The sequence below is a fragment of the Grammomys surdaster genome, unplaced genomic scaffold, assembly GCF_004785775.1.
Source record: "Grammomys surdaster isolate TR1022 unplaced genomic scaffold, NIH_TR_1.0 211, whole genome shotgun sequence".
NCBI classification, from domain to species: Eukaryota; Metazoa; Chordata; class Mammalia; order Rodentia; family Muridae; genus Grammomys; species Grammomys surdaster.
Genome location: NW_021604656.1, coordinates 8,419,231 through 8,440,871, shown reverse-complemented (window position 1 = coordinate 8,440,871; position 21,641 = coordinate 8,419,231). Strand labels below are relative to the sequence as shown.

Below are 21,641 nucleotides of genomic sequence, written 5' to 3'. Positions count from 1 at the left end.
GTTTCTGCCCCACACTTTGTCTCCCTATTTGCTCCCTTGAGTATTTTGTTGCTCCTTCTAAGAAGGTCTGAAGTGCTCCTACTTGGTCTTCCTTCTTCATGAGCTTCATGTGGTCTGTGAGTTGAATCTTGGGTATTTCAAGGTTCTGGGCTAATATCCAATAATCAGTGAGTGAATACCATGTGTGTTCTTTTGTGATTGGCTTACCTCATTCAAGATGATATTTTCTAGTTCCATCCATTTACCTAAGAATTTCTCGAATTCATTGTTTTTAATAGCCGAGTAATACTCCATTGTGTAAATATACCACATTTTTTTTTTTTGTATCCATTCCTCCGTTGAAGGACATCTGGGTTCTTTCCAGCTTCTGGCTATTATAAATAAGGCTGCTATGAACATAGTGGAGCATATGTCCTTGTTATATGTTCAAGCATCTTCTGGGTATATGCCCAGGAGTGGTACAGCTGGGTCGTCAGGTAATGCTATGTCCAATTTTCTGAGGAATCTCCAGACTGATTTCCAAAGTGGTTGCACCATCTTGAAATCCCGCCAACAATGGAGGAGTGTTCCTCTTTCTCCACACCCTCGCCAGCATCTACTATCACCTGAGTTTTTAATCTTAGCCATTCTGACTGGTGTGAGGTGGAATCTCAGGGTTGTTTGGATTTGCATTTCCCTGATGACTAAGGATGCTGAACATTTCTTTAGGTGCTTCTTGGCCATTTGAGTTTCCTCAGTTGAGAATTCTTTGTTAAGCTCTATACCCCATTTTTTTAATGGAGTTATTTGGTTGTCTGGAGTCTAATTTCTTGAGTTCTTTGTATATATTGGATAATAGCCCTCTATCAGATGTGGGATTGGTAAAGATCTTTTTCCAATCTGTTGGTTGTCGTTTTGTCCTATTGACAGTGTCCTTTGCCTTACAGAAACTTTGCAATTTTACGAAGTCCCATTTGTCAATTCTTGATCTTAGAGCATAAGCCATTGGTTTTCTGTTTAGGAACTTCTCTCCTGTGCCCAAGTATTCAAGGTTCTTCCCCACCTTCTCTTCTATTAGTTTCAGTGTATCTGGTTTTATGTGGAGGTCCTTTATCCACTTAGACTTGAGCTTTGTACAAGGAGATAAGAATGGATTGATTGCATTCTTCTACATGTTGTCCTCCAGTTGAACCAGCACCATTTGTTGAAAATGCTGTCCTTTTTCCACTGGACGGTTTTAGCTCCTTAGACAAAGATCAAGTGACCATAGGTGTGTGGGTTCATTTCTGGGTCTTCAATTCTATTCCATTGATCTTCCTGCCTGTCTCTGTACCAATACCATGAAGTTTTTATCACTATTGCTCTGTAGTACAGCTTGAGGTCAGGAATGGTGATTCCTCCAGAAGTTCTTTTATTGTTGAGAATAGTTTTTGCTATCCTGGGTTTTTTGCTATTCCAAATGAATTTGAGAATTTCCTTTTCTAACTCTGTGAAGAATTGAGTTGGGATTTTAATGGGGATTGCATTGAATCTGTAGATTGCTTATGGCAAGATGGCCATTTTTACTATATTAATCCTGCCAATCCATTAGCATGGGAGATCTTTCCATCTTCTGAGATCTTCTTTGATTTCTTTCTTCAGAGACTTGAAGTTCTTGTCATACAGATCTTTCACTTGCTTGGCTAGATTCACACCAAGGTATTTTATATTATTTGTGACTATTGTGAAGGGTGTCATTTCTCTTATTTTTAGCCTGTTTATCTTTCATGTAGAGGAAGGCTACTGATTTGTTTGAGTTGATTTTATAGCCAGCCACTTTCCTGAATTTGTTTATCAGGTTTAGGAGTTCTCTGGTGAAAGTTTTGGGGTCGCTTAAATATACTGTCATATCATCTGCAAATAGTGATATTTTGACTTCTTCCTTTCCTATTTGTATCCGTTTGACTTCTTTTTGTTGTCTAATTGCTCTGGCTAGGATTTCCAATACAATATTGAAGAGGAAGGGAGAGAGTGGTCAGCCTTGTTTAATCCCTGATCTTAGTGGGATTGCTTCAAGTTTCTCTCCATTTAGTTTAATGTTGGCTACTGGTTTGCTGTATATTGCTTTTACTATGTTTAGGTATGGGCCTTGAATTCCTGATCTTTCCAAGACTTTTATCATGAAGGGATGTTGAATTTTGTCAAATGCTTTCTCAGCATCTAGTGAGATGATCATGTGGTTTTTTTCTTTGCGTTTGTTTATATAGTGGATTACATTGATGGATTTCCGTATATTGAACCATCCCTGCATTCCTGGGATAAAGCCTACTTGATCATGATGGATAATTGTTTTGATGTGTTCTTGGATTTGGTACGCTAAAATTTTATTGAGTATTTTTGCATCAATGTTCATAAGGGAGATTGGTCTGAAGTTTCTTTGTTGGGTCTTTGTGAGGTTTGGGTATGAGTGTGATTGTAGCTTCATAGAATGAATTGAATAGTGTTCCTTCTGTTTCTATTTTGTGGAATAGTTTGAAGAGAATTGGTATTAGGTCTTCCTTGAAGGTCTGATAGAATTCTGCACTAAAACCATCTGGTCCTGGTCCTGGGCTTTTTTTTGTGGGGAGGCTTTTAATGACTGCTGCTATTTCCTTAGGGGTTATGGGACTGTTTAGATGGTTTATTTGCTCCTGATTTAACTTTGGTACCTGGTATCTGTCTAGAAAATGGTTCATTTCATCCAGATTTTCCAGTTTTGTTGAGTATAGGCCTTTGTAGTAGGATCTGATGATTTTTTTTATTTCATCAGTTTCTGTTTTTATGTCTCCCCTTTCAGTTCTAATTTTATTAATATGGATACTGTCTTTGTGCTTTCTGTTAATCTGGCTAAGGGTTTATCTATCTTGTTGATTTTCTCAAAGAACCAGCTCCTGGTTTTGTTGATGTTTTATATAGTTCTTTCTGTTTCTATTTGGTTGATTTCAGCCCTGAGTTTGATTATTTCCTGCTGTCTACTCCTCTTGGGTGTATTTGCTTCTTTTTATTCTAGAGCTTTTAGGTATTCTGCCAAGTTATTAGTGTATGCTCTCTCCAGTTTCTTTTTGTAGGTACTTAGCTATGAGTTTTCCTCTTAGCACTGCCTTCGTGGAATCCCACAAGTTTTGGTATGATGTATCCTCATTTTCATTAAATTCTAAAAAGTCTTTAATTTCTTTATTTCTTCCTTGATTAAGTCATCATTGAGTAGAGAGTTGTTCAGTTTCCATGTGCATGTAGTTTTTCCACTGGTTTTGTCATTATTAAAGACCAGCCTTAGTCTGTGGTGATCTCATAGGATGCAAGGGATTATTTCAGTATTTTTGTGTCTGTAGAGGCCTGTTTTGTGACCAATTATATGGTCTATTTTGGAGAAGGTACCATGAGGTGCTGAGAAAAAAGTATATTTTTTTGTTTTAGGATGAAATGTTCTATAGATGTCTGTTAAGTCCATTTGGTTCATAACTTCTGTTAATGTCAAAGTGTCTCGGTTTAGTTTCTGTTTCCATGATCTGTCCATTGCCGAGAGTGGGGTGTTCAAATCCTCCAGTATTATTGTGTGAGGTGCAATGTGTGTTTTGAGCTTTAGTAAAGTTTCTTTTATGTATGTGGGTACCCTTGCATTTGGAGCATAGATGTTCAGAATTGAGAGTTCGTCTTGGTAGATTTTTCCTTTGATGAGTATGAAGTGTCCTTCCTTATCTTTTTTGATTACTTTTGGTTGAAAGTTGATTTTATTTGATATTAGAATGTCTACTCCAGCTTACTTTTTTGGACCATTTGCTTGGAAAATTGTTTTCCATCCTTTTACTCTGAGGTAGTGTCTGTCTTTGTCACTGAGGTACATTTCCCGTATGCAGCAAAATTCTGAGCCCTGTTTGTGTATCCAGTCTGATAGTCTGCGTCTTTTTTATTGAAGAATTGAGTCAATTGATGTTAAGAGATATTAAGGAAAAATGATTGTGGCTTCTTGTTATTTTTGTTATTAGAGGTAGAATTATGTTTGTGTAGCTATCTTCTTTTGGGATTGTTGAAAGATTAGTTCCTTGCTTTTTCTAGGTTGTAGTTTCCTTCCTTGTGTTGGCGTTTTCCATCAATTATCCTTTGAAGTGCTGGGTTTGTGGGAAGATATTGTGCAAATTTGGTTTTGTCATGGAATATTTTGGTTTCATCATCTATAGTGATTGAGAGTTTTGCTGGGTATAGTAATCTGGGCTGGCATTTGTGTTCTCTTAGGGTCTGTATGATGTCAGTTCAAGGTCTTCTGGCTTTTATAGTCTTTGGTGAGAAGTCTGGTGTAATTCTTATAGGTCTGCCTTTATATGTTACTTGACCTTTTCCCCTTACTGCTTTTAGTATTTTTTCTTTGTTTTGTGCATTTGATGTTTTGATTATTATGTGACGGGTGGTATTTCTTTTCTGGTCTAGTCCATTTGGCATTCTGTAGGCTTCTTGTATGTTTATGGGCATCTTGTTCTTTCGGTTAGGGAAGTATTCCTCAATAATTTTGTTGAAGATAATTACTGGCCCTTTAAGTTGGGAATCTTCACTCTCATCTATACTTATTATCCTTAGGTTTGGTCTTCTCATTGTGTCCTGGATTTCCTGGATGTTTTGGGTTAGGAGCTTTTTGCATTTTGCATTTTCTTTGACAGTTGTGTCAATGTTTTCCATGGTATCTTCTGCACATGAGATTCTCTCTTCTATCTCTTGTATTCTGTTGGTGATGCTTGCATCTATGACTCCTGATCTCTTTCCTAGGTTTTCTATCTCCAGGGTAGTCTCCCTTTGAAATTTCTTTGTTGTTTCTATTTTCATTTTTAGATCCTGGATGGTTTTAATTCTTTCATTGTGTTATCTTGCAGTTCTTTAAGGGATTTTTGTGTTTCCTCTTTAAGGGCTTCTGTTTACCTGTGTTCTCCTGTACTTCTTTAAGAGAGTTACTCATGACCTTAAACTTCTCTATCATCATCATGAAAAGTGATTTTAAATCTGAGTCCTGCTTTTCCGGTATGATGGAGTGTCCAGGGCTTGCTGTGGTGGGAGAACTCAGTTCCGATGATGCCAAGTAACTTTTGTTTCTGTTGCTTATGTTCTTGCACTTGCCTTTCATCATCTGGTTAACTCTAGTTAGTGTTACCTGCACTCACTGTGTCTGACTGGAGTCTGTCTTTCCAGTTATCTTGCTTGTGTCAGAACTCCTCAGAGTCCAGATATCTCTGTGATCCTGTATCCTAAGCTCCTGGGTGGAAGAAATCCTGGGACTCAGTCTGCCTCTGGAATCCTGAAATCCTGCTGCTCTGAGTGCAGTGGTTTCTCTAGGATGACTCAGGATGCAGTGTCTCCACAGGAGCAGACCAGCTAGGTGTCTGCCCCAGCCAAAAGGACCAAGGACTAGGCAGGGGGGGCAGAAGGGAAGTGGTATTCCCATAGTGTACGTTATTAATTAAGTAATCTATACACAGATATAACTGGCACAAAGTATCAAAGTGGATCACTTAGAAACACCTCGTATAAGTCAGTCTGGTGAGACAGCTCATAGATAGTGGAATCGTATGCCGAGCCTGATGAATTGAGTTACATTCTTAGGACCCACGTGGCAGAAGGAGAAAGTGGACTTTGACATGTTATTCTCTGGCCTCTACAGATGTGTGTGTATTTGTGTGTATGTGTGTATGTGTGTGTGTGTCTGTATGTGTGTAAGAGAATGTGTGAGAAAGTGTTATGTATGAGTTAATGTATATGTAAGCGACAGTGTAAGAGAGTGTATATGTGTAAGAGACAGTGTGTAAGAAGTGTGTAAGAGTGTGTATGTGTAAGACAATGTGTGTAACAGTGTAAGAGTGTAATGGAGTATGAAAGACAGTGTGTGTAAGAGACCGTGTAAGAAAGTGTATGTATAAGACTGAGTATGCATAAGAGTGTGTAACAGAGAGAATGTGTGAAAAAGAGACAGTGTGTAGCAGTGTGTGTGTGTAAGAGAGGGAGCATGTGTATGAAGTGTATGTGTAATAGTATGTAAGAGTATGTTCAGTGATGGAATGTATTTGTGTAAGAGTGTGATAAAAATTAAATAATACAAAGTTTAAAAGTCAACAGGACTGACTTAGAAACTTCTGAGTAAGTTAGCTTAGTGAAAGAGTTTGAAATTTCCAACAGATGTTGAGGTGAGGACATTTGTAGCAATTCTGAAAGGGATGCAAGAGGAGTATTTTCGAAACATACTGCTGTGGTAAAGACAGTCTGCTGAAAAGCATGGTCTCCTCCTCTGAGGAACAGTGTTTCTGCCTTAGTTATGTCATTAGCATGTAAATTGGAGGGACAACCAAGGGGTTTCTGAAATCTCTCCTGTGTCTCTGTATATCTTGTGGAGGTGAGGTGAAGGGGTTATGCGGTGGTTCTGACTGGTAGGAGGCTACAACAGGAAGTAACAGGAGGAAGGATGTAGAAGAAGAAATCTGCACAGCGATGTTTAGTCAGTGTGAGGATTCAGGGATAGCAAGAGTATACCTGCAGTGTAGTGATCTCACCAGGCATGGGGAAATGAGAGGTGGTGTTTGCTGTGGGCTTCTTTACCATGTGCTTCTCACACTTGGTGAGTCACTAAGTGAGAAAAATGCTTATGTGATAAGGCACACACCCTCATTACCATGGGATGGGAAGGTTCTGATAGTGACTCTCTTGGCCCAAGGTGGGTGTCGTCCTTCTGCTTTCCATTCCTTTCTAGTGTGTCAGAATTTATGTTTTAGCGTTCCTCAGCTAAAATCTAAGTTCCTCTAGGATAGGTCTGGAGTCTTTCTTGCCCACCATATCAACAAATTGTTTACTTCTAGATGCTTAGGTGGGTGGTCTTCATTTTAGTTCATACACCAACTATCCAATTTAGTATAGGCACCACAGAACTGGGGCTCAGTCTGACAGACCTTCTCCACTTCGGATACCTGATACAGTTTGGGCTTCCACTGTTTCTGAGTGACTGACTCTAAAGGTTGTTAGGGAGTTTCCACAATACCATGTCAGTATTGATAATTTGCTAGATACAGATGCATGCTAGGATAGCTCACCCCAGTCAGGACCACTCTGCTTACATTTCTTTGTTTGTTATAAAGGGTACAATGCAGGTAGAGTCTTGGACTGGCAGCCTAGGATCCACCTCTGCAGGCATGTCCTCCCCCTAGCACACTGATATGTTCACGGACCAGGAGCTCTCTGAACCCCGTCCTTTAGAAAGCTATGGAGGTTCATAAAGTAGCCATGATGGAGTAAATGATTGGTTGTTGATGACTAATAAGTTTGCAGGCCCTCCTTCCCTCCTTGGAGGTTGAGAAACAGGGTTGAAGTTCCTGCCACCAGCCTCTGTCTTGAAGCTACCTAGGGTCCTCTCATGGGTTTCTCATTAGAACAGAAGACATTCCTATTGCTTGAGAAATTACAGGGGACTTGGGGACTGTTATGATCCAGGGACAAAGATGGAACAGATTTCTTTTTTTTTTTTTATAATTTATTTTTTCTCAAATCGTAATTCATTCACACAGGGGTTATAAACACAGAAAGGCAGGATGTGGGGAAGAGAATGACACTGGAGTGTGGGTGATCAGGAGGGATACAGATATCATCAGAACCGGGTATCGGCTGGGTGAAGGTTCAGGGGACAAGTCACTATGACTCTGCCTATGACTCGCTTGTCCTTACCTAAGTTGGTATTGTCTGCCCAGGCTACCTATTTACAAGGTCTATGACTACTCAGGCTTGTAAATTTCCATAAAAGCTGCCTGTTTACATTAGCTTATAGCCATCTGTTTCAATGTTTTTCCACTGAGACCCAAGACTTGGTGTTAGTATACATGTATGACAGGCCTATTGCTGATTTTAGGCCTATGGCTGATTTTAGGCCTTCAGTGTATAAGGAGGGCTGCCTCTGACATCTCCTCCCTTCTCTAAGTATAGAAGGGCTGTGGCAATTCTAAACTTGCGAAGTTGGGGATAGAGGCCTGACCTCCGGTATTTGAAGGGGACCTTGTAATGGCGATGGAACAGATTTCTGTCCACAGCAGGACTGTTTGAACTCTTCAGCATACTTTCAATTGCCTGGACTGTAATAAAGGTGTGTTTAGTATTTGTTGAGTAGGTGGAGCTGCACTCAGGATTTGTCTTTCTGATTATTAAGTGCCAAAAGGTGGGGAAGTAGCATTTATATCTGATGGAGGAAGTTCTGTTGTGAGGTTTCTGAACCCCCACCAGCTTCCATCATGCATTCAGTGTGTGACTGAGGCATGTGGTTGTGGAGGTGTATGTCTCAGGGCCCTTCCTGAAGTGATGAGTGGTGCATGCTCCAGCCAGTCACGGGATGGATTTGGGAGTTGAGAGTGCAGAGGGCTCTGCAGAAGAGCAACTGTATTACATGCTAGAACCTGCCCACTCTTTAACACCAAATAGCCACTGCATTGCCCTGTGATGGAACAGTAGCTTTGGGAGAAGGCCCATAATATACGTAACCATACACAGAGCAAGTAATCTTCTTGTTATAGACTTCCTAATCATAGTTCTTACACTTCTAATATGATAGTTATGGAAATGTACACTTTGATACTGATCACACTGAACAGAGATGCTCAGATGGGGTTCCCTTGGCCCTAGGACCACACGGTCTGATGTCAAGAGACTGTACCTGTGTTGTTCTGCGTGAAGCTCTTTCCTTGGTTCTCCTTGAGTGTGAATGAACCCACCACTACTGTGTAAAAGCAAGGGCGTTTCAGAGATGAACAATAAACCTCTTGAGATCTCACTGTGAAGCATGAGCAAACATTTCAGTTTTGACAGTAAATCTAAATTGATAAAATATTCTTATTAAAGGCTACTGTGGTGGGACCTTTAACCCCATTACTTGGGAGACAGAAGAAGGGCAAATCTTTGAGTTTGATGCCAGCCAGATCTGCACTGTGAGTTCTGGGTCAGTTAGACCTATATACTGTCTCAAAGTCGAAAACAATATTATTCAAAGACTCTTACGCTGGTGAAAAGTAAAACCCAAGAAGCAGGTACTTACTGGAGAGCTAAAGCAGTGGGGTGGGATGCTGGGCAGGAAACCAGAAGTGGGGTGCAGTTCCCCAGAGAGGGGAAGGCAGAGTGTCGACAAAGGAGAAAGGAACGTGAGCCAGGGCTGCTGAAAGAGCAGAGTCAACCCTGGGACTGGGGAAGTAGTCAGTGGGCCAGTTAATGTGCCCCCAGGTCTCTGGCGCATTAGATAGAAAAGAGAATGTAAATCAGTAGCGGTGCTGGAGAGAACCACTCGTAATAATACATTTGAATATATCATTGAAGTAGTATTTTAAGGGCATATGATTGATTAAAAGTGACTTGAACAGGCAAAAATCCTGAAATGCAGTATGTAGTCAAGTTTGTTTGGTGATATTAACTGTTGATGACATCACAGAGCAGTTCTCTCAGCTGTCAAAGCATCTTCCTATGCTTTATTTTCCAGAGCATAGAAAAAAAAAAAGAGAGAAAAGCTTAGAAGCTAGCATGGTGCTGAAAGCAAACCTGGTAAGAATTATCAGGAGTCCACCAATCAAATATACAGACTCTAAAATAGAGCAGACAGAACTGGGCAGTGTTCTCATGGGTAGGAATCTAGGTTATTTCTAAGAAGTGAAGTTCACTATAATATCAAAATAAATGGGTGAAATTTATTACTAGTGGGTCAAAAGAAGGAAACCAAGTAATTATTTTGGTAAATACCATAAAGCAATTCCAGATAAAATTTATTACGGAAATTTGCAATTGTTTTCAGTTATCAGTCACTATCTCTTATCCACATCACACCTTAGTATAGTAAAGAATTATTAAAAGATGCTAAGTCAGCAAGATAGAGAAAGGACTTACCATTGAGAGCTGAGATTTTGAACTGTGAGGAGTATTGCTAGTGTTGCCCAGGAAACCATGACAAAATATTTAACAGTACCAGATATAAGGAAAGTGAATAAAATATAGGTGTGTTCCTGTGTCTGTGTCTGTATATTTATAGCTACAAACTTTATATACACAGCATAGCACATCTTGCTGGGAAACATTTTTGTGTCCACAGACATACTCATACAACTGCAGGCTATTCTTGTAGATCTGACACATCAGTGCATAGAGGGGACTGGTTCATGCTTATAGGACAGAGAAAATAGTTCGTTTGTTTATAGTTTCTAAGACCTCATAGGGGCTGCTGGCTCCTTCCTTTAGTGGTGGCCCAGGGATGCCCTGTGTTTGCCTTACTAGCTATCAGAGAGAAGTAGAAGTTGTTTCCTGCATTGCTGTTGTAAATATAAGAAAGCAGGCAACAGTTTTAACTGCAATCACTAGCTTAGATTGTGTGTTGGAAGTGAGGTATAGTCAGTTCTTAGCAATGTCACACTAAGAAAGTCTCAGGGGCCCTGAAGCCGTGAAATGTTTCACAGTTGAAGCATCCACCCAAAGGGGAATACTTGCAATATTTGGGCCCAAATTAAAAGCATTTTTTCTCCAATTCTGAGCTGTGCTTCCATGAACTATTGAAGGAAATGTTTTCCTTATTTGTAATAAGCTTTAAAAAAAATGTAGTGTGTTTTTCATGAATAGTGTTTTCTTACTCTTCTTTTCTAATCAGGCCTTTCCACTGCATCCATGACTGACTGCTGGTAGGGTTAGGATAAATAGACCCAGACTGCTTCACGCACTCTGTTACCTTTGTTGTTTGTTAATTTTTATTTTTATAAAACCTCTCTGCAACCCAAAAACTTGAAGTGATTTAGCGCCAGTGTTAAGACCAGCTGAGCTGCTGCTAGAGCCCCACGGCAATGCTTATGCAGGTTTAGGATGTACTTTGTGTGACAGACTGACAGTTAACTCTCTCCGTGTTCACAGGAACACAGCAGGCGGTGATGACAGACAGCTGATTGTTTCTCAGTCAGATAGTTAATAGTCAGAGAGCGAGGCTTCATTCAGGACTTCCGTCTCTAGAGCCTTTGTAACATTGCTGCCAGACAAGATTTCCCCTCCACTTACTCACCCTCCTGGTCAGCAAGTGATTTGTGGCAAGTGGATCTCAGTGGATTTCAGTGGACTAGTCCATCAAAGAACATTGGCAGTTTCTCATAAGAAACGACATCCTAGGAGGCGGCATGGCCCCTCTTGCAGAGACTGTGCCTGACTTGGGGTCTGCTTATCATTCCGCATCGCACAGCACTGGTCAGATATTATCCACAGGAGTTGCTGTCACTGTGGCAGCAGAGCTGGAATCCCTCAGTTGAAATGCAGGGTCCTGTTACCGGTATCAGGCAAAGCAAGACTGTTCTGGGCAGGAGGCAGTCAGCAATCTCTGTCTGCATCACACTGGACAGACGTTGAAGAGCTCAGGAAAGCGGCTCTCAGCATTTGCCCTTGTGGGCTGAGCACGCCGCTGCTCTGAGGAGCAGACTGGAGCTCTTCTCTGGCTCCATGTCCTTCCATGGCACACTCAGGAGTGTCCGGCCAAGTTCTTTACTTGCATTCTCTTAGTCTTGCATTGGCCTAGACATGTAACTGTCCCATTTGACTGGCCTTCCTTTGCTCCTGTGCTCTCCTGTCAGACCTGCCAAAAAATTGCAAGTTGAGTCAAGCCATTCTTTTCTGGGACATCTTGTGCTTATGCTGGGTAGGTTAGAAATCTCACAGACATGCTGGCTCTGTAAGATGTGTCCCATCTCACTCCTATCTGAATTTCCCTTGCACACTCTTACTGCTCTGCAAAGCGCTCAGTGGTTAGTGCTCACCCCTTGGCCCTGGGTGGTTTGCAGCCACCTGCTGTCTGTCTGCTCTTCCTGTGGCATTGCCAAGCTTATCCCCCATTGCCAGTTAGCTTCTGTGTGTTCTGATTGTTGTCTCTTTTCTGCGTTCGGGCCCTGAGCTCCTGGAGGACAGGAGTTATATCTCTAAAATATTCCGAGGCTGTAAAGTGGTACATAGCACATGGTCCTCGAAATATGTTGCTACAGACGAGTGGACTGAGTCAAGAAAGTTCATCACAGTGCTTCCTTTGGGCTACTGTTTTATAGGACAGCATTAGGTTTGTACCTGAGAACCTCAGGGATCATGCATTTGATTTGTAGTATCTTCTAAGCTTTAGTGCTCTTCCACATGCTTTCTCGGTTTCCAGGGCTGAAATATGCTTATAGATGTTCTTACTAAGGAACCTAAAAGGGAAACCAAAAAATCCCCAATATATGGAATTGTTGTAGAGCAAATATAATCAATAAAAAAGAATTTTCTGCTGAACAGGTGAGCATGATAATTTGGTTATAAAGAGAAGTCTTGCTTTTCATTGGTGACGAATACTTTATGCGTATGTGTGCACACACACTGCACACCTGCCATGTGGACATTTGCCTCTGCCTGACTTACAGTGTGTTTGCATCACAGTGGATGACGTGGTGGACGAGAGTGACGACAACGATGACATTGATTTAGAAGCGGAAAATGAAGTTGAGAATGAGGATGACCTAGATCAGAGTTTTAAGGTGGGTGGACTTTTATCACTAGGAATGCTGGGAACTCTTCCCAGCTTTCAGACAGATGTGCCTGAAGCGTAGAAATGCAGACAAGGCTGTTTGATTCCCACCATTCTTTCACTGGAGCTGAGTCTGCTGGTGTAGAAACAGCCCTGATTAACTTGTCTATTGTCTCCAAGGAACTTAGCTTTTGCTATCCCAGGACTTGAAGGAAAGAAAGCATTTTGAGACTGCTGTGATGGTTTGTCTCCAAGGCATTCCCTGTGTCAGCAATCGTCTGGGGCTGAAGCATACCAGGAAAAATCTATAAATGAGGTGCTTAGTGATGGTGTCACAGTCTTCAGAGAACAACGCTGAACTGAGGAAATAGAAAACAGTTGGCGCATTACATGAGCTGTTAGGCCAAAGAGCCTGGTTGACTTTTCAGAGTTGCACACTATGTCTAGAAGCTTAGAACCCCCCTGTCTTAGTTAAGGTTTCATTGCTGTGAAGAGACACCATGACCAAGACACTCTTCAAAAGAAAAGCATTCAATTGGGGCTGGCTTACAGTTCAGAGGTTCAGTCTATTATCACTGTGGAGGGAAGCATGGCAGTGTGCAGGCAGACGTGGTGGTGGAGAAGGAGCTGAGAATTCTGCATCTGGATCCGAAGGCAGCAGAAACACATATGTGCAGACATGCAAAACACTCATATACATGAATTAAAAACAAGTCTTTGAAAAAATGTTGGAATATGACCTTAAAACTGGGCCACACTTTGCTTGTCGTAGTCTAGGATACTGGAAGATGTGTCCTAGTAATACAGAGCTGTTGTCATCAAGTGACGGCAGGGCAAGCTTGGTGTTAGGATACAAACCCTGGGGTAACTGGGGCTTTGGAGCTGACATATGCCATGGAACTGGTAGGTTCACAGCTATGAATTGACCTTCCCAGATAACGGGCTGAAGAGCGGTAGGTTTTTTTTTTGTTGTTGTTTTTATTTTGTTTCAAGGTACCTGGGGGTGGTGTAATCCACACTTTTCACATTAATCTTCATGAGTTTCCATCAAAATACAAGAGTTTAATAATAAGCATTAAATTATGTTTTGTTCACGTCTCATGGTTCTAATTAAAAATCCCTGTGATGGTCAAGAGTATAAAGAGTGGGGAGTGAGGAAAACTGGAACTGTGACACAGTTGGCTGCTGGAAAAGTGTGTGTGCCTGTGTGCACATGTTCAAAACCAGGCGTTTGGGAGGTGGTTAGATATGCACCTCTTATGGTCCTTTACCCGTGAACATATATATGCCATCACTGCAGCATGGCTGTCAGCCTCCTGCCAGCTCGCAGCCGTGCCCGGCATATCACTGGCTCCTGTGATGCCCTCTCTGGGGTGGTTTTCCCTCTGCTGCAGGATCTACCCTCAGATGCTGCATTTCCTTGTCTCCACTTGGTCCGTTCATTTGAAACATTTCCACAGATTTCTTGGCTTATGACATTGATGCCTTTGAAAAATAGTTGTCAGTGTCCACTTTTTCACTGAGTTAAAATTGTTCACATACTGTTTATTTTGCCTTAACGAGACACTCACAATTATGAGAAAAAGAAGTACTTTCTGAACACCTAAGCATGTGCCAAGCCCAGCTCTTCATGTGCAGGAAGCATCTAATCCTCACTGCTGCTCTGCTGTGTGCTCTGTGAGGATGCATGGGCAGAGATCTGTGTGGGGCTGCCTGTGCTGCCGCGGGAGAGGAAGGGTGCTTGGCTGTGCTTGGCCTGCACCTCATCCCTCCCCTGTGTGAGTCAGTGTTTTCCCTGCAGGGATTTTAGTCCAGGTCCTTTAGGTTCTAAGCAGCTACCTGCAGGGCCATGAAGGTCCACACACTGTCCCTTCCTTATCACTAACAGTGAGCTGTATGCTTAGAGAGAAAATACCTTTGATTTTTTTTTTTTTTTCATGACAGGGTTTCTGTGTAGTCCTGGCTGTCCTGGAACTTGCTTTGTAGACCAGGCTGTCCTTTAACTCAGAAATCCTGTCTGCCTCTGCCTCCTGAGTGCTAGAATTAAAGGATTTTGCAGTGAGAAAAATATATCTTTGTAAACTATATTTTTTGCTTTAGACGATTAGATGTTAGTCAAGAAAATTAATACATTATTTGTTCATAGATTAAATACTTAGGTGAAATTATATACTCAAAACTAGTAATCACATGGTAATAATACATATATAAATGAAACCAATCTTTTATTCATAAAAATAACAAAAATATTATTTATTATGTAATGAAAGAAAATTTCTGAATATAAAATGTTGAGAAATACCATTTATTTTTCCTTTAAAAATATTAGTTAATGTTTATATATGGACAGATACTATATATGAAGGATTTTAGAACAGTAAGATAAATTTGCTTTTGAGTTGAAACAAGTAGTTTATTCTGACTGTATATAAATAGGAAATTAAAAATGAAAATTAGTAACTGTTTTCCCTTTCTTTTTACCCATCCATGAAGGTACGAGTTTGTTAAGGATCTTGGGGAGTTCTGCAGGTCCTAGGTGAAGTCACACTTGCCACACTTGCTTTCCAGTCAGGAGGCAGATCTGCTCTTTCTGGAGCTTAAGGAACTTAGCCAGGACTGCAGACTGTAGAACCAGCATGGATTACTGGCATGCCTTTTCTGTATGAGGATGTGCTTGCTTTCTCTTCTCTCAAAGGCACTGTGGGGCGCTCGTTCTAATTGTTCTTCTCTTGGCCTTGGAGACTAGCGTGCGCAGTGATGATGGGCTGTGCACAGGGCCTGTTGATCATGGAGTGTGAGCATGTGTCACAGTCCCGTCTGTCCTGAAGTTTCATCCTGCCCTAATGTCAGCCTTTCAGGTTGTCTATTTCGGAGCTTGTTACCACCATGTACACCAGTGCACACCCTCAGCCATGCAATGCCACATAGACGGGCTCAGATGGCAGAGTTAGTGCATGCCAGCCAACGGTAGCTGCTCTAATGCTACCATCTTTGTTACGTATTAATGTTTTTCAATTTAATTTTCTTGAGTTTTCCTTTAGAGCAGAATAATAGGGACAGTGTGGAGAACATGAGTAGTCGTTATTTGTTGGATTTTTGCTTGGATGAGTCTGAGTACTCTGCTGTGTTGAGACTAACCCTCACCAGACAAGAGAGTCAGCACCAGTGATAGTCTATGAGGAATTGACTTAAGATTAAATAGAACACAGGCTTTACTGATGGCCACTCAGTAATGATACGTAACATGATTTTGGAATTTTTAAAGTATAAAATATAGTCTATAACGTCTTTGGTTGTTTTTATACTAATGATATCTTTTATTATTTCAGAATGATGATATTGAAACAGATATTAATAAATTAAGACCCCAGCAAGTCCCAGGACGAACAATAGAAGAACTGAAAATGTACGAGCACCTCTTCCCTGAGCTTGTTGATGATTTTCAGGTATAAATACAGAACATTTGACCTTACCTGGGTTTACAAAAAGTTCATTTTTTTCTCCTTTATGTACAGAATTGCCATCTCTCATTTCTGTAAAACTGGCCTCCGTCTTTGTGTACAGAATGCTAGTGGATTGTTGTGTTGACTTGGAGCCATGCTGACGGCCTGTAAGGAGAGGAGGAAGGCTGGGCTTTGCATCTCATAACCACTTTGCTTCATAGCTGTGACCTGCCATTTTGTCTGTCTTATATTCTTTAAGACTGTGTTATGACATCTTGCTGTGCTCTCCCTGCGTTATTTTACCTGTTTGAGTAGTGACGGGAGGAAGGCTGTAGCTTTACTCCTGTACCCCAGAGGTGACTTTGTAACCTCAACAGCAGTCATCACAGAGCCAGGGCACCTGGGGCCCTGCAGCGCCCATGGAGTCCTAGCTAACATTTCCTGTTCTCACCCACTGCACTATACGTATACAGCTGGGATGGACAGCAGACAGCGTGACTGGATTGTTGGCAGGTAGCACATACAGGTTTATGTTCTTACTTCGACACTGTTGGATTCTTAAGTCTGTGAAATTACTCAGGGTTTTAAAGTGTAGGTTTGGCTGAGCATGGTGGCACACACCTTTAATGTCAGCACAGGAAAGTAGATCAGGTAGATCTCAGTGAGTTCAGAGGCCTGCTCAGTTTCGTAATGAGCTCCAGGATAGCCAGCCTGTCTCAAAGCAAAAACAAACAAAAATCCAGAAAGTGTGTGGACTAGCTAATCTCTAAGATTAAAGAGCTTTTAGTTTAAACTGTTTTGCTCTCCAAATCCCATATCCTTAATTACAGTTGATTAAAGAAGAAGACTACTTATATAACAGACATAAATGAGAAATATTTGCCAGTTTTTCAGGCTAGTCTTTGAGAGTAAACTTAGGAATCTTGGAGTACAGGAAAAGATGAGCTTGGGCCTCCTCATGCCCTGCACTTCCTGTAAGTTTCAAGTTCATTGGAACTTTGAAACCAAGAGTACTGAAAGGAGATCAGGGCAGAGAAAAGGCAGATGGGATGGGGTGGGGATCAGGGGCCAATGGGGTAGAGGAGAGGAGAGGGAGCTGGGAAGAAGCATTTGGGGAGGAGTGTGGAGTACATAACCTTTTCTTCCGTTTACCCTAGAACAGCTGTTGAGTTACCCTTTTTAATGTGTTTGGCTTTGCTTGAACCATTTGAAGATAAATACTTGGTAAATTAAGGCAGACAAGTAATGTTGCAGTAGTTTGGGGTGGGAATTGCTTAGCATATAATGACTTCACCTTTTTTCCTATAATTTTATGCATATAGGAATATATAATATTATACAACCTATGGCTTTGGTATGGGAATACAATAGAGTAATTTTATAATGGATGACAAGGTTAGGGTTTAGATCAGTGGGTCTCAACCTGTGGGGCGTGATCACTGTGGGGGTCAAACATCAGGTATCCTGCAGATCAGATACTTACACTACAATTCACAACAGTAGTAAAATTAGAGTTATGTAGTAGCAGCAAGAACAATGTCATGGCTGGGGATTACCACAAGATGAGTAGTAGAGTCACAGTATTAACAAAGTTGAGAACCACTGAGTTAGAGTCTCTTGATTTTCCAAGCCACTTCTCCCTTTGAAGTCATGGTCACGTCTGTCTTTAGGTTCCCATGCACAAGCCCTAGTTTACCACCTAGCTAGCCTAACTCTGATGGCCCCTGTACAGCCCCTATGATGCAGGCAGGTGGCTAACTGGGTTTGCTTACTTCTGCTGCACGATTGATTCCATTTTGGGTCTGAGTAAGTGGACAACTCTCCTGTGCCCGTGCCACCAGACCAGCTCTCCCACTTTGCCCAGGGGAGGTACAAGTCACCCTCGCAAGTGCTGCAGCTGCTGAGAGTCGGGGCCAGGTTACCTGCTCTCATGCCCTTGCCCAGGCAAGGGGTGATTTTGAAAGAATTTTATTTAAGCATCATTGAATCAATTCCTGGGATATCCTATGATGTTAAGCATATGTGAAATTGATTGCTTTTGGTATTAACTATTGAAATCTATGACAGGTAGATGTGTCTGTATCCCAAGCACCATCTGCTTTGTTTTTGGGTGGATAAGCCTGCTTACTCAGTTGCTGGGTGGAGGTCAAAAGAATGTTGTTTCTAGGCAGCATAAGCTGAAGTCTGCAGGCCAGAAGAGCATTGAACTCAGGCTTTTGTGCTGCAAAGCAGGCATTCTGTGGTTGAGCTACCTCTCAGCCTTGCTCTGTCTGTCTGTCTGTCTGTCTGTCTGTCTGTCTGTCTATCTAGTTTCCTGTCTGTCTATCTAGTTTCCTATCTATCTATCTATCTATCTATCTATCTATCTATCTATCTATCTATCTATCTTCCTATCTATCTGTCTGTCTGTCTGTCTATCATCTATCTAATGTGTATGAGTGTTTTGTCTGAATGTATGCGTGTGCACCGTATCCATGCCTGGAGCACATGAAGATCAGAAAAAGGTCTTAGGTTTCTGATGTAGCTTATGAAATAAATATGATCTTTTTTATTACTGTATTTTAATACTTCCAGATAACAGATTAAACTTAATTTTGTTTTAAACAGGACTATGAATTAATCTCTAAGGAACCCAAACCTTTTGTGTTTGAGGGGAAAGCTCGGGGCCCTATTGTAGTTCCCACAGCTGGAGAGGAGGCGCCTGGAAATTTAGGGAATGTAAAGAAAGGGGCTGTAACGAAGGAGAAAGCCAGTCCTAAAGGAGAAGAAGCCAAGGAAGATGCCAAGGGCCATGACAGGACACTGCCGCAGCAGCCGGGTGGCCAGAACAGAGTGGCTGCCTCAGCCCACAGCTTCAACAACGATCTTGTGAAGGCCTTAGACCGAATCACACTGCAGAATATCCCTTCCCAGGTAGCCTCGGGCTTGACTACAGGAGTGAGGAAGGACTGTGGTCTTCCTCTCACTGTCCTCTCATGCACGAAAGCATGTCCTCATGTGGCTAAGTGTGGAAGTACTCTTTTTGAAGGGCGGACAGTACATCTTGGGAAGCTGTGTTGTACTGGAGTTGAAACTGAAGATGATGAAGATACTGAGTCCCACTCATCAGCAGAGCAGGCCTCCTCTGTTGACACCTCTGATGGACCAACACTGCATGACCCAGACCTCTATATTGAGATTGTGAAAAATACGAAGTCTGTTCCAGAATACTCAGAGGTGGCTTATCCTGATTATTTTGGACATATTCCACCTCCCTTCAAAGAGCCTATTTTAGAAAGGCCTTATGGTGTACAAAGGTAAGTTGCAGACTTCCTCCTCCTCCCAAGTAGGACCATTGTCAAGTGTAAGGAATACTTACAGATTCTACTTGGGGTCTTTAGGATAAAGTTACTATGGCAGTAGGTTCACTTTTTAGATGCTTTGTGCTGCTTTGGAATTGTCTATGTTGTGTTTGGAAAATGTATGATTGCTGCACTTTGAATTTAAATTTATTACATGTATAGCAAGAAAAAGAATAGAACATAAAGCAAGTAGCAGATAGTAGAGCATCAGATCAGGCATCTAATATCCACTAGGAATGTCCAGAGAAGCCCCGCTGAAACAGCGAGCCAAGGAGAAGGTTATAGTTTCAGGCAGTGTCCTTGTCTGCTTACCTCAGGCATTCATTCTACGGTGCAGGATAAGCAGTGTCCTCTGCCTGGTCATCTCAGGCGCTCTGCAGCATGGGATGAGGAGCTGGAACCTGTTGGAGATATTCCCATAGCTCTTGTCCAGGGTGCTGTGTCTACTGCCCTTGAGATCTTTGCCAAACTCCTTTTCCCTGTCCCAAGGCCAGGGCATCTCTGAGGACACTGGAGCTAAACTTGCTTGAGTCTGAGACAAGGGGCTATTTACACTCTTCCTCTGTTGGTTCTCAACAAGTACAATGAGCACATGATGATTTACTAATGTAATTATGTAGGTTTACTGCATTTTGTAGGCATATTACTTACATAAATGAAAGAACAATATGATATGACCCGATACAATGTAGGTACTTAGTTTAGATTGCACCTAAAAATATGAAGGATTATTTAATGATATTTGAATACATATGATCTTAGTGGTATTTAATAATTTTTTTATTCATACTTGGTTTAGATGTGTTTTTAAAATAGTATATAAATGAAGCATAGGGATCTATTAGTTTGTTTGAAAATTTAGCTTGAAATACAGAGTGAGAATCTGGTATTTGTAACAGCAGTAAGTGAGGTGATATTTAGTGTTCCAAAAATAGATACAGAAATTGTTGGCAGCATCTGTCAGTGTACTCAGCACATGGGAAACCTGTGCAAAGTCTGTGCTTGAGCTGCTTTTGATGACGTTTTAAATGATTTTTTTTAAACATTTTTTTTGTGTGCATTGGTGTTTTGTCTGTGTGTATGTCTGTATAAGGGCATCATGTCCCTTGGAACTGGAGTCACGGAGAGCTATGAGCTGCTGTGTGGGTGCTGGGAATTGAACCCAGGTCCTCTGCAGAGCACTCAGCCAGCTCTCTAGCCCCTTTTGTTGATTCTTTAGAAATGATTCCCATCAGTTTTGACACACTCTTGTTGCAAGTCCACATGTACTGAAGAGGAGGCCTTGCTTTTGGCCTGGGCATCTGAGCGTGCACTCGCCTTCAAGCCACAGCAGTGCGCCGACCTGCAGCGTTCGCACCACATAACGCTTCTCTTGACCGCTTAGTGATTTTCCCCAGCAGTGACGGAACTCTGACAGAAATCCTATGGCTTTCAAAGCCCAAAATAGACACTGTCCTTCTTGTTATAGGAAATGCTTGTCGACCCTGATAGTTAGGTAGTCTTAATTGAGGCTTTAAAATTTCACATGTCAAAAATAGCAAATGTGGGCAGCTAACAGCTGTTTCCAAAGTTCCAAGAAATGCTTTTTTCTTGAAACAAGTTGAGGACACTGACTTTAGTTTGTGCATGTTGGTTGCCATCTCTCTTAACCTGTTTTGAGTGTGTGATGGATGGTTTGTGAGTGATTTGTTAGTGGCATTCCCTGTTTGCATTTAGGAACATGACACTTGAAAGGGGTCAAGTCAGCGAGGTTTTACTGTTCTGTCACTTTCAGGAAAAGTACGCAGCCCTTTTGTTTGCAACACCTTAATAAGCTGGGCATGATGGCACACACTGCTGGGCCCAACCACTTGGGAGTCAGAACCAGCCTAGCCTGGGCAGCATAGTGAGACCCCACGCTTAAAATTGTTATCCTGAAGAATGCTATTATTTGGAGTTCTGTTGCATGGTTGTCTTTATCCTAATCTTTAAAAAAAAAAAACAAAATTCAGTATAGAATAAATTAATAAATTCTGTTAAAGTCTCTGATGCAGTTGCAAAAGAAAAGATCTGCAAAAGGTCTGTTACAAGATTCCTATGTTCTGGGTGGTGGCTGCCCATCTCTTCAGTCCCAACACTCAGGAGGCAGAGAGAGGCAGAGGCAGAGGCAGAGGCAGAGAGGCAGGAGAGAGGCAGAGAGAGCGGCAGAGAGAGCGGCAGAGGAGAGAGGCAGAGGAGAGAGGCAGAGGAGAGAGAGGCAGAGGAGAGAGAGAGGCAGAGGAGAGAGAGGCAGAGGAGAGAGAGAGGCAGAGGAGAGAGAGAGGCAGAGGAGAGAGAGAGGCAGAGGGGGGGAGAGAGGCAGAGGAGAGAGAG

At 41.8% G+C, this 21,641-nt stretch overlaps 1 protein-coding gene across 7 annotated transcripts in view; it reads left to right on the top strand.

Moving 5' to 3' along the window:
- The window catches only part of Agtpbp1 (ATP/GTP binding protein 1), a 122,026-nt gene that overhangs the window by 47,140 nt on the left and 53,245 nt on the right, over positions 1 to 21,641 (top strand). For all 7 annotated transcript variants that reach the window (XR_003711981.1, XM_028772007.1, XM_028772006.1 and 4 more), the window contains 3 exons: positions 12,418 to 12,515; positions 15,835 to 15,951; positions 18,556 to 19,244. Coding sequence is in view for 6 of the 7 variants with exons in the window: in XM_028772007.1 (XP_028627840.1) it covers positions 12,418 to 12,515; positions 15,835 to 15,951; positions 18,556 to 19,244 (904 nt within the window). In the remaining variant the exon portion in view is untranslated. The remainder of the gene's footprint in view (positions 1 to 12,417; positions 12,516 to 15,834; positions 15,952 to 18,555; positions 19,245 to 21,641) is intronic.